The sequence below is a fragment of the Dermacentor variabilis genome, chromosome 4, assembly GCF_050947875.1.
Source record: "Dermacentor variabilis isolate Ectoservices chromosome 4, ASM5094787v1, whole genome shotgun sequence".
Taxonomy (NCBI): domain Eukaryota; kingdom Metazoa; phylum Arthropoda; class Arachnida; order Ixodida; family Ixodidae; genus Dermacentor; species Dermacentor variabilis.
In genome coordinates, this window is record NC_134571.1 from 129,538,501 (window position 1) to 129,564,967 (window position 26,467).

Consider the following 26,467-nt stretch of genomic DNA (forward strand, 5'->3'; position numbering starts at 1 on the left):
CTTAATAGCAAAAATAGCTTGCACCACCTTTGTTGTTTGACATTTGAAAACATGCTCCAACACAGACGGCATGTCTGTGTCTCACAGAAGGCTACCATAAAGCACTAATCCATCACAAGAAATAAAAAAGGAGTGAATTAATAAAGGACTGCACCAGGCAGGAAGAGCAAACATAGTGGAAGCTTCCAGGCTGTGCAAACAGAAGCTGCTGAAGAGAGAGCGGGCTGCAGGAAATCGGGGCAGAAACTGCTTTCTTTTCTCTCTGTCCTTTTTTTATAGAAGGTAGTCTAAATTCAGTAACGTGGTAGTCTAAATTCAGTAAATTACGCATGCGAGAAAGCAAGCACTCATATTTCGTAATGCTTTCGGGATCTGGAACACCTTCACAATAATAATCGGCAAGAAAACGTTATGTATTGCTTTTTGAAAATTACTGCTTCCCTTTGAATTTACTTTGCGCATGCTCTTGATGCTATGCACTTCTCTCAAGGTTTGTATTTATGCAGTTTTCATTCTCAATCAGATCCACTGGCTGTCGGTGATAAATTCCTTGGTGCTGATTGTCCTGCTTCTGGGCTTCATCGGTGTTATCCTGGTAAGTAATGCATGGTTTCTGTATTTTGTGCTCTAATTGTGTTGTTTATGATAGAAGCATTACATTACACATTGTATGACTGCATTATTAGCACGAAGTGCACTGGCTTTGCCATTTGGTACTGGAAATTTTACCATGTTTGGAGCAGGGTTATTTTGCAAACTGCATCATGTTATAAACAATGCCCATCTATATTTACCTGCTACAATGTAAGCACGTGTTGCAGCAGAGGCAAAGTCTGACTTGAGCTGCCTCCACAAAGTTGTGCATGAAGCTGTAACTTTTTTGTCGCTACTGATTCGCTCAACATTCATATTTTGCCCTTCAGTTTAAATTCTTCCTTCTTCAGCTTATGCTAGTACCATTGAAGATGTACCATGCACATTTGTCAAGCCACATTGACATTGTTGGGCAGGTCATTGGCCTGCTCAGCCTGGATATTGCTGCTGTAGCTATGTGAGAAAGACTCTGCGGAGTTACAGAGATGCGAGTGAACTGGACACAACACCGATGGGTGATAACTTCAGTAGAAGTTGTTGTGCGAGTTGGTTAAACATAATTATGAAAGGAATCTTAACACACAAGAAATATACCCAAAAACGATGACATCCTCTTCATCTTGCATTTTGTGTTCTTTTGTTTTGATTATATTAATCTAGATATTTTTGGGGTGTGACCTACTTCGAAAAACAACTTTTCATGCTAGTCGCACCATTCGAGCCTGGAGCCTGCAAACTTCAGTGGGACTCTTTTGGCAACAAAACAACGCACCATCCAGATAACTCACCTAACAAATTATAACCAGACAGATGCAGTATTGAAGCAACAGTGACAATTAATGTGACAGGCAGACCCTGTTGCATCGCAGTATGGGGCAACCAAATGGATGCAACATCACTAAAAGTAGCAACATATTTACCCTGTTATTCAAAACAGTATACTTCTGTTAATTCGACCTTGACAGAACAGACGAAACCAATCGAATTATCCGGCAGGTTAAAGAAGACACAGAAGGAATGTTGGAACACAATGGTAAATTATTTGGCAGTATATGCCTGGTCCTAACAAGACCTTAAATTAAATGCACACCCACTTTCTATGTGCTCAAAATAGAGAACCAACATAGAAAGGACACGATGTTCCTAAACAAAGTGAAAATCTAATGCACTCTCGATTTTTTAGCAAGAAGCATGTAGCATGCCCCCGAGTCTGGTAATAAGAAAAGGATGAAACCAGCCAATTTTATTTTCACAGAATAGAAATTTATTTACACCTAATGTCCATTGGGAACAGCCCCAGCCTGTACTTCATTGCTGTCTGTGAACCACAACACATCCTCCGTATGGTCCATTGGGCGTTTTGTACTCTGGATTTATCAGATGGCTGCGTAACAATCCCGAATGGTATTGGTTCAATGCTTAGGCCATAGAGTTTCTCACTATAACACCTAGAGGGAAATCTGGCGCCATGGTCTATGGGAGTTTCTTAAGGGGGCACCATGCCATCATGGGAATGACATTATATGTGTCTGCGAGGCTCGTGTTGGCTGGTGTTGTAAAAGGCTTCGTCTAAAACGTGGATATGGCTACACAAATAATGCGTTCTTAAAGTAAAATCTTCATAGAATGTTTCCATTCATGCATATTACATCTTCACTCACCTACAATGCATGACCAAGCGAAGAAAAGCAAGAACAGACAAACTGTTTCAATGCGAGTGCAAACCTTGTCGTCTGTTCTCCAACTTTAGCGGCCCGCTGATACTTTTTACGTAGCATATAATCGTACACGCAATAACAAGTTGTCATAGTTGAGCAGAACATGTTTTTGCATAATAATAAAGCCAAAACAGCTTTTCACGTGCTGTTTTAGTAGAAAATGAATCATTGTGACAGACGGAACGGTGCTTGCCAAGCGCGTCTTCAAAGTGTCCTGTCTCTCCGAGAACGATGCCAATCCGAAGTCACAACATACCGGCATTCCCATGCATACCACAGCGCAGCAGCGCCAGATTTCCCTTTAGGTAATGTAGTGAGAAACTCTATGGCTTAGGCTAACAGCTTTGCCAGTTCGTTTTTCAACACATTCAGTTTTCTAAGTGCCAAGAAACGTGACGCGACTTTTGTCGTTAGGTTGGCGTATAAAATAACCTATATTTTGAATGAGCTTTAGTAATCAGGCTGAAAGCAGCAAGTCATCACTGTCATGCTATGCAAGAACTCCATCTATAGGCATATTGTGATAGCAATGGCAATGACACTGGCTAGGCTGTCTCTGATGGTAGGCTGCTGTAAAAAGTGCGAACATGATTTTTGGTTTCGTATCTACTAATTGCACTGCGCAGACACTTTTCGGCATGATTTTCTTGAGAAAAAAATTCAATGGCAATTTAACGTTTAATTTGAGAGAAATGCATCAGGCATTACATCGCGCCTGTTTTGAGGTCCCAGATCCATGATTTGAACTCCATTCACACTGAAAAGTGCTGTTTAGGAGCTCACTCGACACATATCCTGCCTCTTTGAGGAGCAAAGTGCAACTGACGATGGTCCAGAGCAGGCCACTCTTAATTGCACTATATATATATATATATATATATATATATATATATATATATATATATATATATATATATATTGTCACGGAGTTAATAAACAAGCTTGCCAAACAATGGTCCTTCTTTAATGATGACAGACACTCTTGAGAGCACATGCACAACTTCCCATTTCATCGTACTCACTCTGGCAACCGGCGGCTGTAGTAGACATCATACTTTGCATCATTGCTTCCCTGTGAAAAAGTAACCACCCTGGTCGACCCAGGAGTGCATGTGATCACAGAAGAAAGAAAAGGCACAGCATGGCAACAGCAAATAAAGAATGAATGAGAAGAATTCAGACATCACACTTCAGTCATGAGCGTAGTACGGTTTTATCTGTACCACGTGAACAATTTTGGCCTGCGGTCATCGTCGGTTTCAACTAGGATCAACACTTTGAGGCATAACTTCATAGTTCACATCGATGAGGTGGCAAACGACCTTTTATGGGCCAAAATATTGTAATAATTTCTCTGAGAATCCACAGTGAAGGACGGGTGTCCACACCCACAGAAGTCACCAAGGTTGTACTGCATGTTTTGCTATCCACTATATTGTACCGGCAGGCGTCAAAACCCTGCTGGCTGCAGATGCGATTCTATGCAAGCTGTCAAGCTCCCTCAGCTTTCTTGGCGAAGTCATCAGCATCGTCAATTCGCGTGGTTTTTTCATCTGCTGGGAGCATGCCCAGTGGTGTAGCTAGGTCGTCTGGCAACCGGGGCCCATAGTCGACGTTGAGGACTGGCTCAACCTGTATGAGCGTGTTAGCCAAAACAACCGCTGGGACCCTACCATTATGCTAGCTATTGTCGTATTCTACTTGGGCAGAACTCCTCGCGTCTGGTTCCGGACACACGAAGACGAGATCTCTAGCTGGGATGTTTTCAAGGAGAAGCTCGTCGACCTCTTTGGGAATTCCACCGATCGGCAGCTAGCTGCTAGAAAAGAGCTTGCTACCCGAGTTCACTCTTCTACTGAATCCTATGTCTCGTACATACAAGACGTGCTCGCTCTTTGCCGGAAAGTTGACAAGAAAATGGCCAAGGTTGACAAAGTCGACCACGTAGTTAAAGGGATCGTGGATGACGCCTTCAACTTATTGGTCTTCAACAATGTGTCCACCATCGACGTCATTGTCAAGGAATGCCGCCGCTTTGAACTCACCAAAAGCCATCGCGTCATTCCACAGTTCTCCCAGCTCCCTGACACGGTTGCAACATCGTCTTGCATTGACCATACCGCTTCATCACCTTTAGATGAGCATGTCACACTTGTTGCTCGCCACAAACTCGAGGCTACAAGTCCTGTGCCATTCCATTCACGCCCACTTGAACCCACCATTGACCAACCAGCCCCAGCGATCTCCCTCATTCCAGCAGTTGTACGGCAAGAATTTGCAAACCTACGTTTTCCTGCTGCGTGCTCCGTCTCCCGACCTGACGCCCGACCGGTGCCGGCTGCTATGCCTCACGGCAATCTGTATTCCCCTCCCAGATACCACAACCCTGCCGAGTGGAGAACTCTGGACGACAAGCCCATTTACTTCCATTGCCTCCGCATTGGCCACGTCGCTCGCCACTGCCGTACCTCCTGGACGTCGTTGTATTCGATCTCCTTTTCCCCGTCTCCTCACCCATATGCCGACCCATGTCATTACTCGCCTCGCCGTATGCCTCCAACCTCTGACGTCGATGTCAGTCGTCCTGCTCGCTCGCCGTCACCTCAGCGCTGGCGGTCCCCGTTGCCCCAGCCATGCTGCTATTCGTCGCCAACCAATTATGGACCATCCCATACAGAAAACTAGGCCATGCAGCTCTTGGAGGTAGTGCTGCATCACGTTCGTCCTGTCCAAATCCTTCATTGACGCTCACCAACACGAACCTAATTGAAGTAAACGTAGATGGTGTTCCGTTGACGGCATTAATTGATACTGGAGCCCAAGTATCCACAATGAGCGCTAACCTATGTCGTTTCCTCAAGAAAGGTCTTACGCCTACCATCACTCGAGCCGTACGTGTCGCCAATGGCGCCACTGTTGCCGTCAGGGGTATGTGCACTGCTCGCATAGGAATTGCTGGCTGCCAAGTTCTGTTCACCGTGCTGACCAGTTGCCCTCATGACCTAATCTTCGGGCTCGACTTTCTGACGACGCATTCTGCCCTCATCGACTGTTCCACCGGTACGTTGTGCCTCGAGCTTCCTCTTCTTTCATACGTTCGCCCCGAACAACCGAACACCCTCTGCACTACAGAATTTGTTTGCTTACCTCCAAAAGCCCTAACCTTCATCATATTGGCCTCAACAGCAACTGTGCCTGATGGCGACTATGTCGTCGCACCTATTCGTGATGTCCTCCTGCCACGCGACATCTCTGTGCCTCACTCCGTCGTAACCCTTGCCGCTAATTGGATGTCTCCCCGTCATCAATTTTGGCTTGACGAAGCAAGTGTTACCTGAAGGCATAGCGGTGGCCATGCTACGGTCAGTGACAGACGACCACGTCACCGCTTTTGCAGCCGACGCGTCTCCAGATCCTCCTGATTAGGGCCGATTTACACTCGAGCCACCCATCGCCACAAGCCGCACCGCACGCTTGTGGTCGCGCGAAAAATTGCACGTATCCAGCACTTGTGCACAAATTACCATTTACACTGTGTGCACAGTGTATACCTTACACATTGTAAACCGAAATTTGTGCACAAGTGTTTGATACGTGCAATCTTTTGCGTGACCGCACGCGTGCAGTGCGTCTTGCGGCGATGGGCGACTCAAGCGTAAATCGGCCCTTACCCTCAGGATGCCTTGAACCTCGATGGCCCATTACGTCCCATGGTCGCCCCAGACCTCACACCTAACCAAGCAGCCCCCCATATTGCCTTTTGCTTCCCCACCGCGACATATGTGACATTGACAATCGACCACTTGGTCAGATGTCCCTTGTTAAGCATCGAATAAACACTGGTGATGCTGTTCCCATTCACCGCCGACCATATCATGATTCCACAGCAGAGCGGCAAGTTATTCAGCAGGAAGTAAACAAGATGCTCGCCAGAGGTATTGTTGAGCCCTTGTCGAGTCCTTGGGTGTCGCCGGTCGTGCTCGTCAAAAAGAAATATGGCACATGGCATTTCTGCGTTGATCACTGCCACCTAAACTGAATTACTAAAAGGGACGTTTACCCTTTACCACGAATCGACGACGCTCTTGATTGTCTTCACGGTGCCAAATACTTTTCGTCCATCGACCTTCGATCTGGTTATTGGCAGATTTCCGTCGATGAGCAACACCAAGAAAAGACCGCTTTTATCACTCCAGATGGCCTCTACCAATTCAGGGTTATGCCGTTCGGTTTATACAATGCCCCCACCACGTTCGAATGGATGATCGACTCTCTGCTTCAAGGTTTCGTGTGGTCAACTTGCCTTTGTTACCTCGACTACGTCCTTGTGTTTTCTCCTACATTTGAGATGCACCTTGAGCACATCGCAGCTATCCTTGACGTCTTCCGCAAGGCTGCGCTCCAATTAAACTCATCTAAGTGCCACTTCAGGCGCCGACATATTACAGTGCTAGGCCATCTAGTCGATGCTTCCGGAGTACAACCCAACCTGGAGAAGGTTCGAGCAGTAACGGCTTTTCCTGTACCTCAGTCTGTCAAAGACGTCTGGAGTTTTTTTTCTTATTTCCAACAGTTCGTGAAAGCTTTTACAGCAATCGCTCGACCAGTCACTGAAATTCTGAAGAAAGACGTGCCTTTTACATGGGGTTCCTCTCAGGCTGCCGCATTTTCACGCCTTATCACAATTCTCACCACTCCACCGGTCTTGGCCCACTTTGAGCCGTCCGCACCTACAGAAGTCCGAACCCATGCCAGTGGTTATGGGATCGGCGCCGTCTTATCGCAACGCCAACACGGACACGACCGCGTTATAGCCTACACTAGTCAGCTCCTGACACCTGCAGAGCGCAACTATTCGATTGCCGAGCGCAAATGTCTTGCTCTCGTCTGGGCTGTTTCAAAGTTCCGCCTATACTTATATGGCAAGCCCTTCTCAGTAATCACAGACCATCATGCGCTCTGTTGGCTTTCGTCGCTCGAGGATCCTACTTGCTGGCTCGGTCGTTTGGCCCTCCGACTACAAGAATATCCCTACACAGTGACTTACAAGTCGGGACGCCAACACCAGGAAGCAGATTGCCTCTCGCGCTACCCAGTCGAATACGCGACCTCTGCGTCTGATACTGACACCGACCCCTGTGTTCTCTCTGTTTCTCCATTGCTCCATGTCGCCAACAAGCAGCGCCGTGACCCGTCCTTGCGTATCATCATTGACCGCCTGGAATCGTCACTTGCCGACAGTTCCCTTCGCTTATTCACACATCAAGATGGCGTACTCTACCGCCACAACTTTCACCCCGACAGCCCTGCATTACTCCTTGTGATCTCTAAACATCTTCGCTTGGCTGTTCTCCACGAACTTCACAACCTCCCCACTCCCGGTCACCTGGGTGTGTCATGTACCTACTACCGGATCCGCCGACGCTTCTGCAGTTATCATTGAAGAAATGTAGCGATACATCATATTGCCACTGCATAAATGTGTCATGTATGAGGCATGTATGCACCCAGCTCCTATCTCGTGCTTCCCTCTAACCATGCTGCACCATCCAGCAGCACCACTGCAAGCCAGTGTATGGCGTGTGTGTGAATAGCGTATATATTCAAACAACCTCACCAGGGAAAGCTTGTTGAACAGCGCCAATGACATCGCCTCGACGCAGCAATGTTGTGTACTTCGTAGACAGGACGTGACAAGCGAGAGTGCTGCTGTGATGATCGGTTAAAAATGTAATGTGTAAGTACCGCAAGTAATATTAAGTCTAAGTAATATTGCAAGTACAGCAAAAAAGCTGCGGCATTACATTTTACAACCATTTTAAGCATCACCGAGCCATGGGTGGGGTGTTGAAACCATGGGAACAACGCATCACATGCTGAGCACTTTGGCACACTAACAGCCGCTTTGCAGAAGCTGAAGTAACCATAAAAGTGACGTCGTGGCCTCCAAGATTAGACCGTGCACCGCCCTATCGCAGATGTCATGGGAACAACCTAAAAGGCCATGAATAGGCTGAGTAGGCTTGGCAACCATGGTGCACCTGCTTCTGCTAATGCCCTGCTGCTATTGGGTGGCACCATATGGTGTCATGGAAGAATGAAATGTGCACCTTAAGGGAACCCTGAAACGATTTTGACGATTTTGTACAAATGTAATGAGTCATTAGAGTAGGTTCTTCTGATCATTAGTTGACGCATCTAAGTGGTCCGCATAAAGCTTGTAATTTATTATAAAGGTTTAAGAATGTACATTGCTGCCGATTGCAGCACATTGCTCGGTGGAATTTTCAGCCGCCCCTACCCATATGACGTAAATCATCCAATTGATGTCAGTAGGGCGAGCTAACCGATTGGCTGCCCAGCGCACGTCATCGATACTTTTTTCACCTTTATGGTGAACAAATGATGTTCGTAATAGTTGGAATATTAGTTAATTTGTTTCTATAGAAAGAAAGTAACAGAAAGAGAATGCACAAGAACAATTTCTCGCTACATTTAAGCACTTCCGGCACACAGCAAGCATCGTCTGCTTGTGTTACAACGTGCTCCATTTTGACAAGAGCTCCGCGGTCAGAGTCTGTCTCAGTGTTTCCGCCTTTTTGACTTTGTTGCGTTGTGGAGTGCAAATGTAGCAACTGGCAATGTGTCAAGTTGCGACATCGTGTCCCTCTGCAAGGCAGCAGATGAGCGGACTGGCTGCAGCGCATCGGACTGCCGCTATGCAATCGGCGCCAGGATTTGCGCGTTTGCGGCCGCCACTTTACACCGGAAGATTACTAACGCAATAGCGTTTCGCGACTCCAGTATTAGGGTAAATGCAAGCGCAACAGGACAGGGCCTGGCCATTTCACCGCGTCATTTCACGGGATGAGCAGAAACGCAAATGTGAATGGTCCGCACGGTGCAGCCACCTGGTGGCACAGAGCTCAACCACACACAGTAGCAGTCACGAAATGTATTCTTCTTTGCTGCTGGTGCAAATTTCTCACAGTAGTGTAATCATTCACACGTTGTTTTTGTAAATGTTTAAAATGTTTTATACTTGGCTTTTTGTTTGGCTGGTTAAACTCTGTGCCAACGGGTGGCTGGACCGTGGAGAACGATCAGGCAGCTCACGTATGTGTACGCTATAAAGTTCCTTGAATAAAGGGAAAATCAGACTGCTAAATCAGCTGATCAGCTGATCAGACTAATAAAATCAGCTGATAAAGTTCCTTCATCAGCTTGAGTTTATGCCTCCACCATTGCGTCGAAACGCCCAGCTCACCTGTGGTTACTAGAATACCAGACACGTTCAGCGCTGTGACAGTATGCTCGCAACGCACGCTGCTTTGATAGCTCTTGCTTGGAGTCGACTGCCAAGCAGCTGGCGGAGAGTTTGGAGAGGCTTCGTGTGCTCGCTTCTAGAGAACCGAAAGTCGACGACACGACGTGCCATCATGACGCAGAGCCAGTGAACACGGAGCTTAGCCCCGCTCACTCGGCGAGCGACTTGAGGAGAAAATGCATGACTATGGAGGAAGGTAACTTGTAATCGTCCGTAGCTCTCTCAATATGAAATGTTTAACACGAATTGTGGTGCATATGATTAACTTTAGCTCTGCCCTACGTATCTGCAAAATTTGTCCGAACCGTTTCAGGGGCCCTTTAAGTCTATGGAAATGCAAGTGGAGGATAACTCTCATTTGGTTGTATTTTGAATTATCTCTGGCCGATAACTTGGGTTTGTGTTGGTCAGTTTTCTTCATTCCTCTTGTTCTGTGTTCTATGGCATGCTGAGAATAGATATAGAGCAAATATGGTGACCCAGAAATGGTGTTGCAGAGCCCCTTTAATAGTTGTTGCAGCCTAGTGGCTGTTTGGGCATAAGACCCTGATTGGATGTTTACAAACTTTAGCAGGAGGATTGTTTATTGACTATGAAGCAGGAGGTCATGACAACTGCAAGGGTGAAAATGATTGTCACAACCTAATGGTGATCTTTGCTTTATTAAATATATTTAGTGCAGCTGATGTTGGTCTTCTCCAGACCACCGTCAGCTGCACTTCGCTCCTCATAGAGGCAGGATGTGTGTCGAGTGAGCTCCTGAACAACGCTTTGCAGTGTGGTGAACGTGATTTAAATTGCGGATTTAGGACCTCAAAGAGGTGCATCGTAATGCGTAACACATTTCTCTTGCATTTACCACTAAAGCACCACAGATTTCCTTTTTTCTTTCCTTTCTCTCTCTCTCTTTGCATTGTTGCATATGACTAATATTTTGCACACCTCATTTTAGGCATTAACTATTAAGGTATAAAGCCTATCCTTTCTAACCAGCATGTGTTTCTTACTTCCTTATGCATACAAGTGGCACATTGCTCTTTAATACATAATTTGATCACATTTGTACACTGTGTGTTTTTTACATACTGCTTTTCTCTTGGGGTTTCTTTATGCATTGTTCACCATATGGCATACGAGTGTTGGTGCTTTGCAATGCTAATGGTAAATCTTGTCACCATGTTCCTGCATTTGCTTCCATTGCAGACACGTGTCCTTAAGAACGACATTGCTCGTTACAACTCGATGGAAAGCAAGGCTGAAATGGATGTAGAAGAGTACGGCTGGAAGATCATCCATGCAGATGTCTTTAGGTTTCCTCCTCACAAGAACCTCCTCTGTGCCATTCTGGGTAAGTTCATCTGATCAAGTTGCGCTCTTTGTACACTAGTCGAACAAGGAGTACCGACCCCCACACTTACAAGCTTAAGCAAGCCACAGGTCTGTATCAGCTGCTCCCTGGGTTGACTGATCTTCTGCTTCAAATCCGAACTCTATGTCTCTAGTACACCCAAGTTGATGAAGAAGGGGTTTACCACTTCTAGCAACGCCCAACATAGTACTTGCACATAGTGCTGGACTTCATAGGAAACAAGGGTCACCACACCAAAGGTGGATACACGGAATGGGCACTGCTAGCATGTCACTCAGGGAGGAATACTCCCCTTGCCTACACTGTGTTTATGCAGTGATAAAGGGCATGTGCGTGAAAGCGTAGGACAATATTCATCAGTGTTTGCCTCTAATGAGGTTGGCCCGGCATAGCAGAACCATGAACAAGCAATAGGCACTGCTCTACTACTTATCGTTCAGAAAGGAGCATCCCAAGTTATGCACTCACCATAGTTGGAAGACTCCATAGACGAGCTTAAGCACAAGCCATTCGCTAAAGAGCTGTTAGACTAGAGGAATATTGTTTACTCCATGCGTTGTCCTGGAGACATCTCCATGGTTGAACCTCATGGCCATGCCATGCACAACCAGATGAGTGAGGGCTCTGAGGGCTCAACCCCTATCAAAACTTGGTGCAGTAGAAATTGCCTGCTGAACTTTCTGAGGCAGAGCAACAGCTGAATGACAAGCCGGTTGCCACATCATCCCGCCTTGAGTGGGAAGGAAAGAGGAGGAATAGGGACGAAAGAATGGGCAAACGCCCATGCGACGGCCACAGGTCGTGCCTTGATTCCCACTAAGGTACACTAAAAATCACTTGAACGAGAAGAATGGGGGTTAACTGAGGGGCCCGATATTTATTAACCATAGCACAAGAAGCCAACAAACAAAGACACCAAGGACAACATGGAGGAGATTACTTCTACTTACTAATCAAATTACAGAAATGATAAATTAATGGAAATGAAAGTGGATGAAAAAGCAACTTGCCACAGGTGCCACAAGTAGACTGGCTACTTTTAGGAGATAACCCACTTGTAGGAACTTCATCTGTTTTTAGTTTTTTGAAAGACGCAGCGATCCTAAACGAAATATAATATATCACAGAACTACTAATTCTAAAAATTCTTACCCAGTTTTTTCATGCATCTTATGATGCACCTCACCCATTTTCTCAGTCCTGAGACGAAGGCTGAGGTCTCCATTTGATTTGTTGGGCTCCTCAGAGTAGTTGTCTGAACAAGGACTTTCGCTGAGGATACCCAATTTTTGAAATAAATTATACCATGTGTTTGGCGCATGATAGCCTGAGTCTCTTATGCGCCATAAAACCCAATACAATACAATACAATACAATACAATAGAACTATTACGTCATCACTGATAACGTTGGTATAAGCGAGCGAGACGGTTGTTTATGCTCCTGTATACCGAATGCACTGTCTCTTGTTTCGTGTTTGACACAAAGGTAAACAGTGCATCTCTGGAATCAAGAAATGTGTCAGCATAACAACACGTACAGACCCACCTATCTATGTAGCGAATGCGACCGGTAGTCTACCAGTACGGTGACTTACAGTTGGCACAGCGTTGTGTCGCCGCTTGCCGCTTATTGTGTACGCATCGTGCAATAGTTGATTTCAAATAGCTAAAGACAGAACTGAACTGTGAAAGCAGTTTTCTTCATCCTAACTGCTTACATTTCAGTCAAGTCTGCTGGTAGTGGGTGCACAAACACAACAGCGCCAGGCTTAACCTTCACTTAACAGGATCAACATTGGCTTAAACTTCATGTGCATGGCTTCAGAGGGTTGAAGCTTGTGCATGCCAACTTCGTAGACATGTTCCGACTCACCTTGAGCGCGATTAATTATATACACAAGCGGAGGCTCTGTCGCTACCCTGTTGTCACTTCAATGGCCGATCGCACAGGGTTAGGCCAAACAATGATCAGCACACTGATTTTGTCGGTGCCATCGAAAGCCCGCTGCAGTGCAACAGCTCGAGCTCGTTGTTTGCGTCGTTGTTGACCTGGTATGATAAAACGCTTTCAGTGACGCGCCGTACTGAATAGTCAGTCAATCAGGGATGTGAGTGTCTTGTCGGTCTCATATTGACACAGTGTTACCACGCCTTAAACCAGTACGTGAAGTCAGGCATGCGCTGCCATCACTAACAAGTCATGACCGATGCTGCAAGAAGACTTCATCAGCGACGGGATGTTTTTGAGTGTCGCCCAAGTTTAACGCACAGGTTTTTCATTAAATTTGCTAGCCATCAATGAAAGGCAGCAGCTACATCCCTCACGGTGCAGTCCAAACCATCCGTACGAAGCCCTGGCCACTCTCGGCTTTAAAGTGGAGTTGTAGTCTTATGCATCGCACGTTTTCAGCACCGCAACGGTGTTGAGCTACCAGTGGAGTTTCAACTCAGTACATGGCACAAGTGTTTGCAGCAGCGCGTCCGAGCACTCTCTTTTTTCCTTTTTTTTTGGGGGGGGGGGGGAGGGCTTTTCAGCGTGCAGCAATATGTGCGACCCTTCCAAAATGTTCCAACTAAACCACTAGGGCAGGACGCATGCGCCCTCACGCCATGAAAAAGGCAGATTGGGAAGATACTATCTACAGCGCAGGACATCTTCTAGAGACAGTTTTGACTCTGTCAGCGCTTTGTCTGGCATTGTTGCTGTTAAATGAACAGGTAAATTGGAAAGAAAGATTATATATTCAACTCATTATACATGTGCATTAACATGCAACATGAAAGCCTGTGCTACATTTGCCAAATAGTTGCCCCACCCTCCGTTATTCCCAATGTTGGAGGTCACATGATAAAATGATAGCTAGAGCAGGATAGTAGGGCAGAGGGGGGGGATGGGGGGGGGACAAGCTGAGCACATGCTATAGGAAGGGAAGAAGAGGTAAGCGCGTTTCTCCTCCTCGGCCGTAGCACAGGTTATGCACCGCTGTCCACGCGGCTGAGCCCACTCTAGATGTTGTGGGGGAACTAGCAACACTGAATCACATAATATGGGACTGCGAGGAGGACAAGCCTCCTCCTAACCTGATGTCCTCTCCCTCACCTGAAGCACGGAAGGCGATGCTACGCACTTCTAGCCTGGACACCCAACTCTAGGCCCTAGAACATGCTGAAGAGGTCGCCATCAAACATCGATTGACGAACCACGCCTAATCACCCAACCTAACGCTGAAGCTGAGTTTTTCCTACCTATAGTAGGCAGTTTTCAAGTCACCAATAGCATACCCGGCCTATTACGGGCCTGATGGAGACCTGGGCCTATTATGGGCTTGACCGAGACCTGGGCCCAACCCAAGCCCAAAGCTCATTGGCCCAAGCCTGGCCCGGGCCCACAATAGAGATAACTTACACGACCCGAGCCCGGCCCGCGGAACGGGGCGGGCCCGGGCTTGTGCAGTGCTCTGGTCCAAATTACCAGATCTTTCAAGTTATATTAATGAAGTTTTGCTGCACCAGTGCAAAATCAGTGAGCGTTGTTCAGAGACTGCTAGCCAGTTTATGCTCATTGACATCCCTTTTGCTTGCTGTGTCCTGGGTCATGATCTTAGATAGCATATTGTTACATAAAAGTTGGGCCATGATCTCATGCAACAGTTTAGGTAATGGTTGCTGCATTATCTTGCATTAATTTTCTGTTTCCCGTTTCCTTTTGTGCAGGTGTTGGCACACAGTTCCTATGCATTGCTGTGGGGGTGCTGCTGATGGCCCTGCTAAGTGTGTTCAATGTTCACAACCATGGTTCCATGAACACGGCCATCTGTGTCCTCTATGCATTAACATCCTGTAAGGAGTTATCATGACTATTTTTCTTCACGGGTTGTAAACCATATTACAAATTCAAGGTTATGCTCTGTGGGCAGTCTTCACTTTCGTTCTTCAGTATTTCTCTGCTGTTAACATTAACAAACAAGACAGAGATTGCAACAAAGCTTAGGAGCATGACCTAACCTTGGAAACTGCTGTTCCAAATTGAGCTTGCTTGAGTTTAGCTGAAGGGTTGTCGCTAAATAACCTGGTTTGTTTCTTGGAGACATCAGGAATGTGCATGTTGTTAAAGTTACATGTGCAGCTCTTTGTTATCTTTCTGTATTAACATACAAACATAGGAAAACCAGCCTGATGTTGCCACTTGTCATGGCTTGGCACCAAAGTTGGCACTATTGTATGCATAGAGCACCTCCTAATGTAATAAGCATCATCTGCTAGACTGCAGTCACAGCCAAGGTTTGCATACTCAGCTACACATTTCCCATCAAGACACTCTGTTGCGACTTGAAAAGCAGTCTAAAAGGTTCACCGTGACTTCTCTAAAAAACTTCTTCCCATTTCAACATCTCTGAATTTAAAATCCGACTGGTATATTGCAGCTACATGTAGTGCTGCTGCAGAGTGTCGTTAGAAACTCTCAGCGTCTTGTCAAGTTTGCTTCTGAGCCACTTTATTTCTTCATTCAACTTTCAGTTATAACAAGCTACATCGTTATATAAAGGTTATAAAAAACACTGCATGCTTGTATCACTTGGTTTTCTTATTCATATCATAAGAAGCCAACAAACAGTGACACCAAGGGCAACATGGGGGAAATTACTAGTGCTTAATAAATGAAAAAAGAAATCATAAATTAATGGAAATTAAAGTGGATGAAAAAACAACTTGCCGCAGGTGGGAACCGAATCCACAACCTTCGCATTTCGCGTGCGATGCTCTACTAATTGAGCTACCGCAGCGCCGTTTTCCCATCCACTTTCTTGGGTATTTATGTGTCCTAGTAGAACACTGGGAGTGTTAGCCAGCGCCACCACTCACAGACCTTGGCAGCGGACATGGAACGTCCTTTTTGCCGCAGGCGTCACAAGAACGTGATTGATGTGCCACGAAGCAGCAAACCTTCGCAATACTGAATATCCTTACATAGTATTTTGAGCACTTGTACCAACTTGACAAAAAAATGTGTTTAGCTGTTTTTACTGATTCGTAGCTTCTTACACCGATAACCAAAAGAGCCAGGAAAAAAGGTACCAAATGCCACCTGGCTAGCCCTTTCCCTACCGCAAAAAAGAAAATTTTGCCAAATTTACCAGACATGTTTTTTTTTCACTTAGTTCGTAGAGATTTTTTTTCTGAGTAAAAAGGCACCATTACTTCAATTCAATTAGGTTCCTTTACTTCACAAATTGCATAAAAATAGTGTATGGAGAAGGCTTCACTGCATGGCTCCAGTGCCATGCAAAAAAGCATTTTGCAGGGCTTGATACACTATGAATAAAGAGAATACGAAGAAAAAATAACCTAAGTGGTGCAAAAACATGCACATGAATAGTGGCTACTTTTCTGTAGCTCCTAGAGGAGTTAGTAGGCTGTCTTCATATGGTAGACTTCGAAGCAAGGCGCGGCACAGAGGCCAACTCATTTCACACACACACACACAACTCCACACTGTTCAGACTCCTAAGATGAGAACACATCACTTTCCCGATCCATGCTAAACTCTGCAGAGCTGTCGTCTGATGAGGAGTTGTCAAAATAATTCCTTTTAACGCATGCTTTCATTGCCTCGTTTCAAGGAGGCAGCCATGTTTCATGCAGGGGTGTCAGAGGCTGCAATATAATGAAAGGCAAGACATGCATGGCACAACATGGACAAGTGTGGCCATCTGGTGTCAGGAATTGCAACTAGATGCAATAGGACAATTATGGTCATCATCGGTTCACTGTGTGACAAATTTTGGTTTATGATGACTATAGTCGTCATTGGTCTAGTGTCAGGAATTGCAACTTGATGCAATGGGACAAGTATGGTCATCATAGGTTCACTGTGTGACAAATTTTCATGACTTTTATGCTCGTCAGTGGGACGTAAAGGGCCTCAGATTCAAAAAGAGAGAGAAAGAAAAGAATGCTTGGAAATACCAAAAAAATTATTATCTTATTGTACACATTTAGAAACTTGGAAAATTTTTGACTGATATATTCCCCTTTGTCGTTTTCTTCTTTTACTCAGAGCATCAGTCATTAGTCTACACTTTCAGGTACAGTCGCAAACTGATTTTCTGGATTTAATCCATTTGACAAGGTAATGTCCAAAACCTCACCCAGGGGCCAAATCTAGCAATAATTATTCATAGTACCGTGATTTTATGGTTCTGCTGTCCCCCTCCCTCTCTCTCTCCTTCTTTTCCTCTAGATAACACAAAATGGCCAATCCTAATAAAAATGGCATGTGACGGCTAACATGTGCCCATGACCATTGCACAAATTGCCGATATCAGTAAAAATGACAGTGACCTAAAGGAATGGATTGTGAAAATTCTTGTGAAATGCGGTTTTTATGTATTTTTATTTAACAAAACTGTTGGCCGAAGGCCGTTACAGGGCGGTTGCAAGACAAACGAAACAAGATAGCAGCGCTGCCACACTCTAGAACAGACCAAATAAGGCATATACACAGGGAAAGGCACTATGCAAAACAAGAAGCAGCAAAAACAAATTACAGTAGGATGGTATTCGAGGTACCACAGCCGCTGGATTAATCATATGTGTTACAGCCAGGAACATAAGTAAGACAAAGTGCCATTATTAATGTAGCAGCTATGTACTTCTAGCCGAAGTAAAGAGTTTTGTTAGTGTGGTTTCAAATTTATTTAGATTGTCCACTGTTAGTAATTCAGGGGGTAGCGCATTCCATTCCTCTATTGTTCTGGGGAAAAACGAGTACTTATGTGCATCTATCCGTGCTGAAATGGGTTGAATTTGCTCTAGGTTGCTGCTTTGTACTGTTCGAGACAGATTCCGCTTTATGTACTGCTGTGTATTAAGGTTAAACCAGGTTTGTATGAGACACCGTGTTTGGAAGGAGAATAGACTTACTGCATTTCACCCCACCAGTCACAAACAAGCCATTATCACTCAAAAGAAAAGTGTATAACAGCTGTGTCTTACCAGTACTCACCTATGGGGCAGAAACCTGGAGGCTTACGAAAAGGGTTCTACTTAAGAGGAAGCTTTAGCTCGGGTGCTCCTATCTAAATATACATGTAAAAAGAGAATTTGTTTTTCTCGGCAATCACTGCACGAATTTTGATGAGGTTTGTTGCATTTAAAAGAAAAACTTAGTCTAGTGACTGTCAGTTTCGAATTCTTGAGTTACGTCGTCAATCTTTTATTAAAAACTAGCGAAAATCCGAAATTTTCAAAAAACCAAACTGCCAAGTTTACAACTCCGTAACTCCTAAAAGAAAAACGATAATACAATTCTGTGAAATGCATCTAATAGTACATCCAAAGCGGACAAAATTGATATATTACACATGAATCTCAAAAAATTTAGTAACATGGAAATACAGCTTTTGCAGAACCCTTGTAAACAACGTAACAAATTCACGTAAGATGTAAAATGACATATCGAATTTGTCTGCTTTCAATGATCTAATGGATGCCGTTCACAGAACCGCGATATCTGTTTTTATACAGAGCCATCAATTTTTAAAAATTGTGCTTCTATTTTTTTCAGACGGTCAAATATTTGAAAATCGTTTTAAGAAAATTCAAGCCCTAAATAGAAATTCCGCGTCCAACAGTCACTAGAATTCAACTTTCTCTTTCAAATGCAACAGATTTCATTAAAATCGGTCCAGGGGTTATCTCAGAAAAACGTTTTTGCGTTTTACATGTATTTGAATAGGCCGCGTCGGAGTTGGGCCCGAGCTAAAGCTTCCTCTTAAATTGAGGACGACGCAACAAGCTGTGGAAAGAAGAATGATGGGTGTAACGTTAAGGGATAAGAAAAGAGCAGATTGGGGGAGGGAACAAATGGGAGTTAATGACATCTTAGTTGAAATCAAGAAAAAGAAATGGGCATGGGCAGGACATGTAATGAGGAGGGAAGGTAACCAATGGTCATTAAGGGTTACGGACTGGATTCCAAGGGAAGGGAAGCGTAGCAGGGGGCGGCAGAAAGTTAGGTGGGTGGATGAGATTAAGAAGTTTGAAGGGACAACATGTCCACAATCAGCACATGACCGGGGTAGTTGGAGAAGTATGGGAGAGGCCTTTGCCCTGCAGTGGGCGTAGCCAGGCTGATGATGATGATGGTGGTGGTAGTGGTGCTGCTGCTGCTGCTGCTGATGATGATGATGATGATGATGATGATGATATGCAATGAGATCAGCATTCTTTGTCTGGTTACAGCATTTTTTACAAGACAGCTCTTAGCTAACTTAGATGTCAGTTAACAAGACTTGCTTGATTTTGTGGAACAGACAATAAGTGCAAGACGTGAATAATTGCTTGTGAGGAGATGCTGTTGTAACAACTTTTCATGGGATGGAACTGGTTTAATTCAGGTGCTCCACCTGAAGAAGTCGGCATGTGCTGTGTTTACTTTTTTGATAAACAGGTCCAAATGGAGAAGCTGAAAACAGCATGCTTCTGGCTACTGCATTTCACTTGCAGTGAAAATTCTCGTTGTACTCATGTTCGTGGCATGAGTTTGAACTGAGTGTTTTGTTGGGAACTGTGATTACATAGAGTTTTAAATTAGAAGATCAAAGCTGTTTGCATAAGCAAAAGCCATTACGCTGCTTGGGTCTTTCTGGGACCCTAGTGGCTTGCATATGAAAGCAAACACAAGCTACTTGAGTTCCCTAATCTATAACTCTCAGTCGTTGCCTTCAATGACATGACAGCAACAGATACCATCAATATGGCCAACATTTGTAAAGCTTCTCTCACTGTTGGTATTTCCTTGTCACAATAGTCTAATGGTGCATCTGTTAGTGTAATGTTTTGAGGAGCTGCAGTCTTGCCCTCTTTATTGCAGGCATAGCGGGCTTTGTGTCTTCCAAGATGTACCGTCAGATGGGGGGAACCAACTGGGTTACAAACATCAACCTGGTCTCCTGCCTCTTCTTCAGTGAGTGTTATATTCTTCCTATGCATTTCACTCACCGTATTTACTCGCATAATGATCGCACTTTTTCGTCAAAAATATTGATGCAAATTCAGGGGTGCGATCATTACGTGAGTTAAATTTCCCACGAAAAGAAAACAAAATTTTTTCATCGCACGTTTGCTGCGAGATGACAACAGGTCAACAAACAGGCGGCTGCCGCTGTAACAGTGTGGGACACCAAAACAAAAATGGCAGCCTGCGGGGCAAGCCGAATGTGCCGAACAAGATTTTTTTTTTTTCTTCTCTATGAGTACATTACGTGCATTGAAACAGTTTCTTCCGCATCAGTAATGAATAATATTGTTAATATCGGCAAGTTTATGGCAGTAACGTAGCCATGTTCACTTCAAGAGGACGGAAATGGAGATGGGCACGCTTAGCTGCCACTGACATAGAAACACATGGCGGGCATGCTGTGGAAACTGCAGCATTTGTCTTCACTACTATCCCAATACGGCACGTTTCCACTAAGGGTGGGCGAATATCTTAGCTGTGTTACAAGTGTCGGCATATGAATAAACTACACTTCTAATGTATGAGTGTAAACGTGGCTACTATCATTGCCGCTCGCGATTTGTTTCATGCCCACGAGTGCAGAAGAGAAGAATCGAAGGGCGTCTTTTTTGTTGTTGTTGTTGACCTTAACCATTCTAAAGCCTACAAGTAATGAAACCAAGAAAAGTTTGGTTGCAGCTTTTTTTTTTCATGGAAGTGCAGAAAGGGATGAAAGGAATGAAATGGGGCGTCTGCTTAAGAATGTTTGGAATGTTTGGTGCAGACTGCTTGGTATCGTCTTGAACAGTCATTTGCGTAGCATTCGACAGCATTCGGCAGCTCATAAGCGCAGTCATCGTTAGCTAGACTTGGCACACGACATATCGCTGCGGCAAGTTCGAGGTGCGATCATTACACGGGAAAGAAAAAAGATTGAATTTTGACGACAAAATTCAGAAGTGCGATCATTATGCAAGTAAATACTGTATTTTATTTTGTTAAGTTCAGTAGCTGTAGGTTGCTACTGGACATTACACAGCAGGGAGGAGGAAGTTGTGCCGCTCCATGTGTTGCAAACATCAAGACAGTTGTCACAGATGTCTCACAGGGCCTACTGGAAAGAACAAATAAAAGAGAAGAGACCAGTGTAAGATCTCAGTACAGGCGCATTGTTCTCAAGCAATTACTTTCAGGTGATACGATCACTTTCAGAGATTTTGCATGGCTGAGCACCAGGTGCGTCAGCATATACGGCCAACAGCATGTCTGGTGTTGTGCCAAGCTTGCTATCTTTGCACGGTGCCGAAACACTGTCGGCTATGTACAGTCAACAGTAAAAGTTTACGGGATGTGGTTTCTCTTTCAAATGTGAACTGCTGCACTGTTAAGGCATGACACTTTGTAGTTAATGAGTTACTGTGTAGGTAGCAAAGGCTACTACATGCTGGAACATTTAATTCAAGGCTGTGTGACCACGCTTCGCGAGCATTCAGCTTCGTGGCAGATCCTGCGTCCCGTAAACTTTTGCAGTTGACTGTACTTCTGCTGTATTAAGTTCTTCTGTATCATCCTATTTATTTGCCTGTTCTCACTTTCTCTGAACAGTCCCTCTGTTTCTCGTGTGGAGCATCCAGAATTCAACTGCATGGGTCTACCACTCCACCCAGGCTCTGCCAGCGACAACCGTTGTGTTGCTCCTGTTAGTTTGGGTCTGCTGTAAGTATAATGTTGTGGTGGTACCCTGGGTTATGAGTATGGTAGAGTAACCAAAATTTGAGAGTTAAAACATGACTGAAACACATAAAGCATTGGTAAACTGCAATAGCATTCAAACATCTCTTTGCTACAACTTCATGATAAAAAAACTGTGTGAGACATGAGTCATCAAAGAGTGGACAAGACATGTTGCTTCCAAGCTCTCAGCCGGGCAGGCGTCTCCAGGTTATTAAAGTCAGCATCCATCCAACCATCGATCCTTCCACCATAAACAGCAGTAGATGGACAACAGCAGTAGGTCAGGAGGTCATGACTCAGCTGATTGCGAGGTAGGAGAAGTGATGCAGGTGTTGATGGATAATCTGGAAATGATAGGATCTCATAATGCTATCGCTTTACAGTCACTCGAGTGAATTATCAGAACTTGTGAGTTTTTTCACCAGTTCAAACACATGCTCCACCTTTTTTTGCAAGGTTTGTTCTCCACGCAAGGCCAGTACATTCTTCATGCAAGAAGCCTCGTGCAGGCACTCCTTGCATCCTCAACGAAGGCTGATTGAGCCGAAGCTTTTTGAAGCTTGTTGAAGCTTGTTGAAGGTTGAAGCTTTTCGCAGATGACTGTGTGCTTTATCGTTCAATTACTAATTCCTCTGACGAAGCATGTTTGCAATCGGACTTGAACGCAATTTCCTCATGGTGCAGCGAATGGCTCATGACACTTAACACCACTAAGTGCAAACACCTGCATATCTCCAGTCGTCCTCCTGAATACACCCTTCGCTATCTTCTTAATAACACTCCGTTATCAGCTGTCTCATCGTACAAATACCTGGGTATTCACTTAACACACAATCTGTCCTGGAAAATGCACGTCAACTACATATCTAACCAGGCTAACCGCACGCTCGGATTCCTGCGGCGCCGTTTCATAGGTTCTAACAGCACCGTTAAGCTTCATCTATATAGGACGTTAATCAGACCTAAACTAGAATATGCTTGCTCCATTTGGGATCCTAATCAGATAACCTTAACTAACGCTTTAGGGTCTGTTCAAAGCTGTGCCGCCCATTTTATTGTTTCAAATTATTCCCGAACAGCGAGCGTATCTGCAATGAAATCTGCACTTGGTCTTCCCTTTCTTTCTCTGCGCCGTAAATATTTTCGCTTATGTCTTTTTCAAAGAATTTATTATACCAACCCTATTCTCAAAGATAAGTTACTCCTCTCCCCATCTTATATATCTTCACGCACTGACCACAACTTCAAGGTAGGAATACCGCAATGCCGAACTAGCCTTTGTATAAATTCATTTATTCCTCGAACTGGAAATGACTGGAACCACCTCTCTGCCTTCATGGCTGCCATCACCGACGTCAACAAACTTAAGAAAACTGCTGCCAATTTTGTATGCCCCTCCTGTCTGTAATGCCTCTGGCCCTGAGAGTACTGAAATAAATAAATAAATAAATAAATATGATGCCAAGTCATCTTGGCATGCCCACTCTTTGCACACATAGAACATTACTTCTAAATCAGAAGGAATGTGCTGTGTATGCGCTCAGCCATGCTGACAGCCACGCCTGTACTAAAAAAAAAGAAGGCACGCGCCAACCTGCCCCCTCCTCCTCTCACGCATGCTACATGGCATTACTGTGAGCTTGCTTTCCTCCCCCATTTCCCCTTGCTCGTGCGAGAAGACTGTACTCATCGAGCCACCATCCTTCTCGGCTCATCCTCACGTGCTTTCACTTACACTCAAAGGATACAGTGCGCGGGGTACGACAGGATCTTTTTTGTAGAAACTCGCAAAGGACCACACAGGAGGAGCGGTCGATGAACAAACATGGCGTGTCTTATGGAAACACAGTGACGATGACAATGATGACAGTAGATGAGCAAGGAAGAAGTTTCTACACACTCCCCGCTCCAACATAAAGAGTTATTTTCGTGCCCTTGGAAACAAGTCTGGTTACACCACTTAAAAATGATTGTGAAGTACCAGTAGGCCGGAGAATTTGAAGGAAACCTTGCGCTGGTGGCGTTGTTCACTGGTTCACATAAGTTCACCTTGCGATGGGTATTCACCGAGATCTGTGCCCTGTCCTTGTTGTCTTACCAAATGCACCATTCTACTTTGTTTCGTAATGTCAATTCGGGTGCGCATGTAGTGGTGCTAGATGACGTTGCTCAACGTTGAACATGAGAAGCTGGCACTTGGTATATTCTGTAGTCATTACTTGATCTTCCTTGAAACAGTGTGAACCTCGTCAAGAGATGTGCAGCGCCGGCAAAGCACTTGACAAAATGAACACCTCGTTCTGTCTTCCCACTGTTTTGATTTTACGCAAGTAATATCCTGTCTCTGATGCATCGTTGTCCTAGCTTTACTGGATATCTGTGCCAGTATTTACTGGATATCTGTGCCAGTATTTACTGGATATCTGTGCCATTGGTCTTAATGGTTGGATGTTGGTTGTTTGTGCCTCGTAGGATTCTTTGGCAGTTGGGCAGTTAGTTCCGACAACGGAGTACAAGGCAGTGGCGATACACTCTTCTGCGTTGATTGCACAGTGATGATGGGCCTCCTGTGGTCAGCACCTGTACTGGCTGGAATTCGTTTCGCTTCGGTTCATGCGTGTGCCTTCGTGGTCATCAATACAATGAGTATGCGTTCCCTTGCCTGGATGGCACCGTGACTCTTCGGTGAAAATGATGTCTTTGCGCACTCCTGGACTGCTGATTAGAGACATTGTCAAACCATGCGTCACTATTTGAACCGTTCGCATGTCCTGCACACTGTATGAAAGCTCTTTCGGTATCCCTGTGGCTAAATAAGCTACTTCTCATTCATCCTTGTGCTGCCGATATGTCTCTAAAGTCAAAGATGATGACATCAGTTGATAGTTGCCTTCGGATCTGTCATCCATGTTGCTAACCATGTTACTACCAGTTTTAGACACGACAATTTTGTCTTCAGTAGGTGCTTTAATGAAATGCCGTCATGGCTTGTAGCTTCAGTCATACAATATTTTACCAGTTGTAACTACTGCAACGCTTCAAGGCACAAGAGTAGTAAGATGGCCATTCCGCTTCCAGATATCTGTCACACACCTTCACTGTTGACACTCTGTCTCATCTTAATAGCAAGTCTGATTTTAGACTTCAATGTAACCAGTTTATCTCTGTAATCTGCCTGAGGCGTATATTCTTCACATATTTCATCGTCAGAAGTCAGTACTTCAATTGTTTCATCTAAGAAACAAAGCCTCTCTTGAAGCATTTCAAGCCAGCTGGTCCTGAGGCGCAGTTGAAGCATTGTGGCTTCACAGAGAGCCGCGTCGATATCGTCGAAGATGAGGCTTACCATCGTTCTGATAAGTGCCCTGTCCATCATCAGCTGGCCTTCCCTGTAGCAGGAGGCTCTTGTTGAATGGATGAGGGCAGTTGCTTCCGTTGATTCTGCTCTTCCCAGCGAATCCATGCACGGGTCCTCCATCATGGATCCGTTAGTTGGTCCTAGGGGCTGTTCAGTCATTGATTAATACAGTTCCAGCGTTCACGGTGCCATTTTGTGGAAAACCGTGAAGGACCACACAGGAAGAGCGGTCAGTGAACATGGCGCCTTTAATGGAACAATAGCGACAATGACAATGATGATAGCAGGTGAGCGAAGAAGAAGTTTCTATATTCTTATTGCACTTGGACTTTACAGAGAACATGACTCTACTCAGTTTTGGTGGTCGCTCCTGGGTGTGCAGCGTGTGATACAAGAGATTTTCGCAAGCAGCCACTTGTAATTGAACCATTTGACTATCTCCGTCCATGGAAATTTCCATTTATTTTCTTGGTATTCCTTTGCAGTTGCAGTGAAATTTCATTGTATTGAAATTGTGTATAAACACACATTATATTGAGGTTCTAAATACATAGTGTTCTAAAGACAAGTAGTTATAAAAAGTTAGATACTTTGTCATATTGAGAATTTGGTTGTATTGAGGTTAACTGTTATACGATACACAGAAATGACTATGTCACTATTGCATCTAGGAGGAAAAAAAGGCTGACCCTGTATTCACAAATCGATTTGCTTCTGGCGATTGTGTCATCATCAATATGATTGTTACCACAAGCGGCCAACACCAAATGCCAGCCAATTGGGAAACACTTTTGCATAAGAGAAGCACTCCAACTGCATAGACCATTAGGCTGAACATCTGCTATGGGCCTGGGAGACATTCTGACACACAGGCGTTGCTGGGCACCTACAGATAAAATAGGTGCAGTCTCACTCCTTGGTTTGGTGTTCAGCCATCCTCAATGCTTAGGAAGGGCTCCTACATGTTGACAAATTGCTGGCATGGGTCTAGCAAGCGTACTTTTACCTCAGCGGTGGCCTAGTGGTAGAGCATCCACCTTGTCTGCGGGAAGTGCTGGGCTCTGATCTCTGTGCATTTTCTGTTGTTCTGTGGCCAAGCTACTGTGACAGCTGTTGAGAAAATCACGCGCAGATTATTCTTACATGGTGATGTAGGCGGCTACCCGCTGACCCTGATGGGTGGCATCCTGGGCAAGAACTGTGCGGGCCCCTTTGAGGCCCCCTGCCGAGCCAAGCTGATTGCACGGGGGGTGCCGCCCATGCCGTGGTACCACTCCCTGCCCATCCATTGCTTTGTGGGTGGCTTCCTGCCCTTCAGGTAAGCCAGTGGTTGAGTCTGTTGTTCTGGTTCTCTTATTGGTCGT

General features: G+C 44.9%; 1 protein-coding gene across 1 annotated transcript in view; it reads left to right on the forward strand.

Moving 5' to 3' along the window:
* The window catches only part of LOC142579771 (transmembrane 9 superfamily member 1-like), a 131,935-nt gene that overhangs the window by 96,034 nt on the left and 9,434 nt on the right, over window positions 1-26,467 (forward strand). Inside the window, exons 7-12 of the mRNA XM_075690326.1 lie at window positions 524-595; window positions 10,843-10,987; window positions 14,725-14,850; window positions 19,886-19,978; window positions 21,617-21,727; window positions 26,259-26,421. Coding sequence (XP_075546441.1) covers window positions 524-595; window positions 10,843-10,987; window positions 14,725-14,850; window positions 19,886-19,978; window positions 21,617-21,727; window positions 26,259-26,421 — 710 coding nt within the window. The remainder of the gene's footprint in view (window positions 1-523; window positions 596-10,842; window positions 10,988-14,724; window positions 14,851-19,885; window positions 19,979-21,616; window positions 21,728-26,258; window positions 26,422-26,467) is intronic.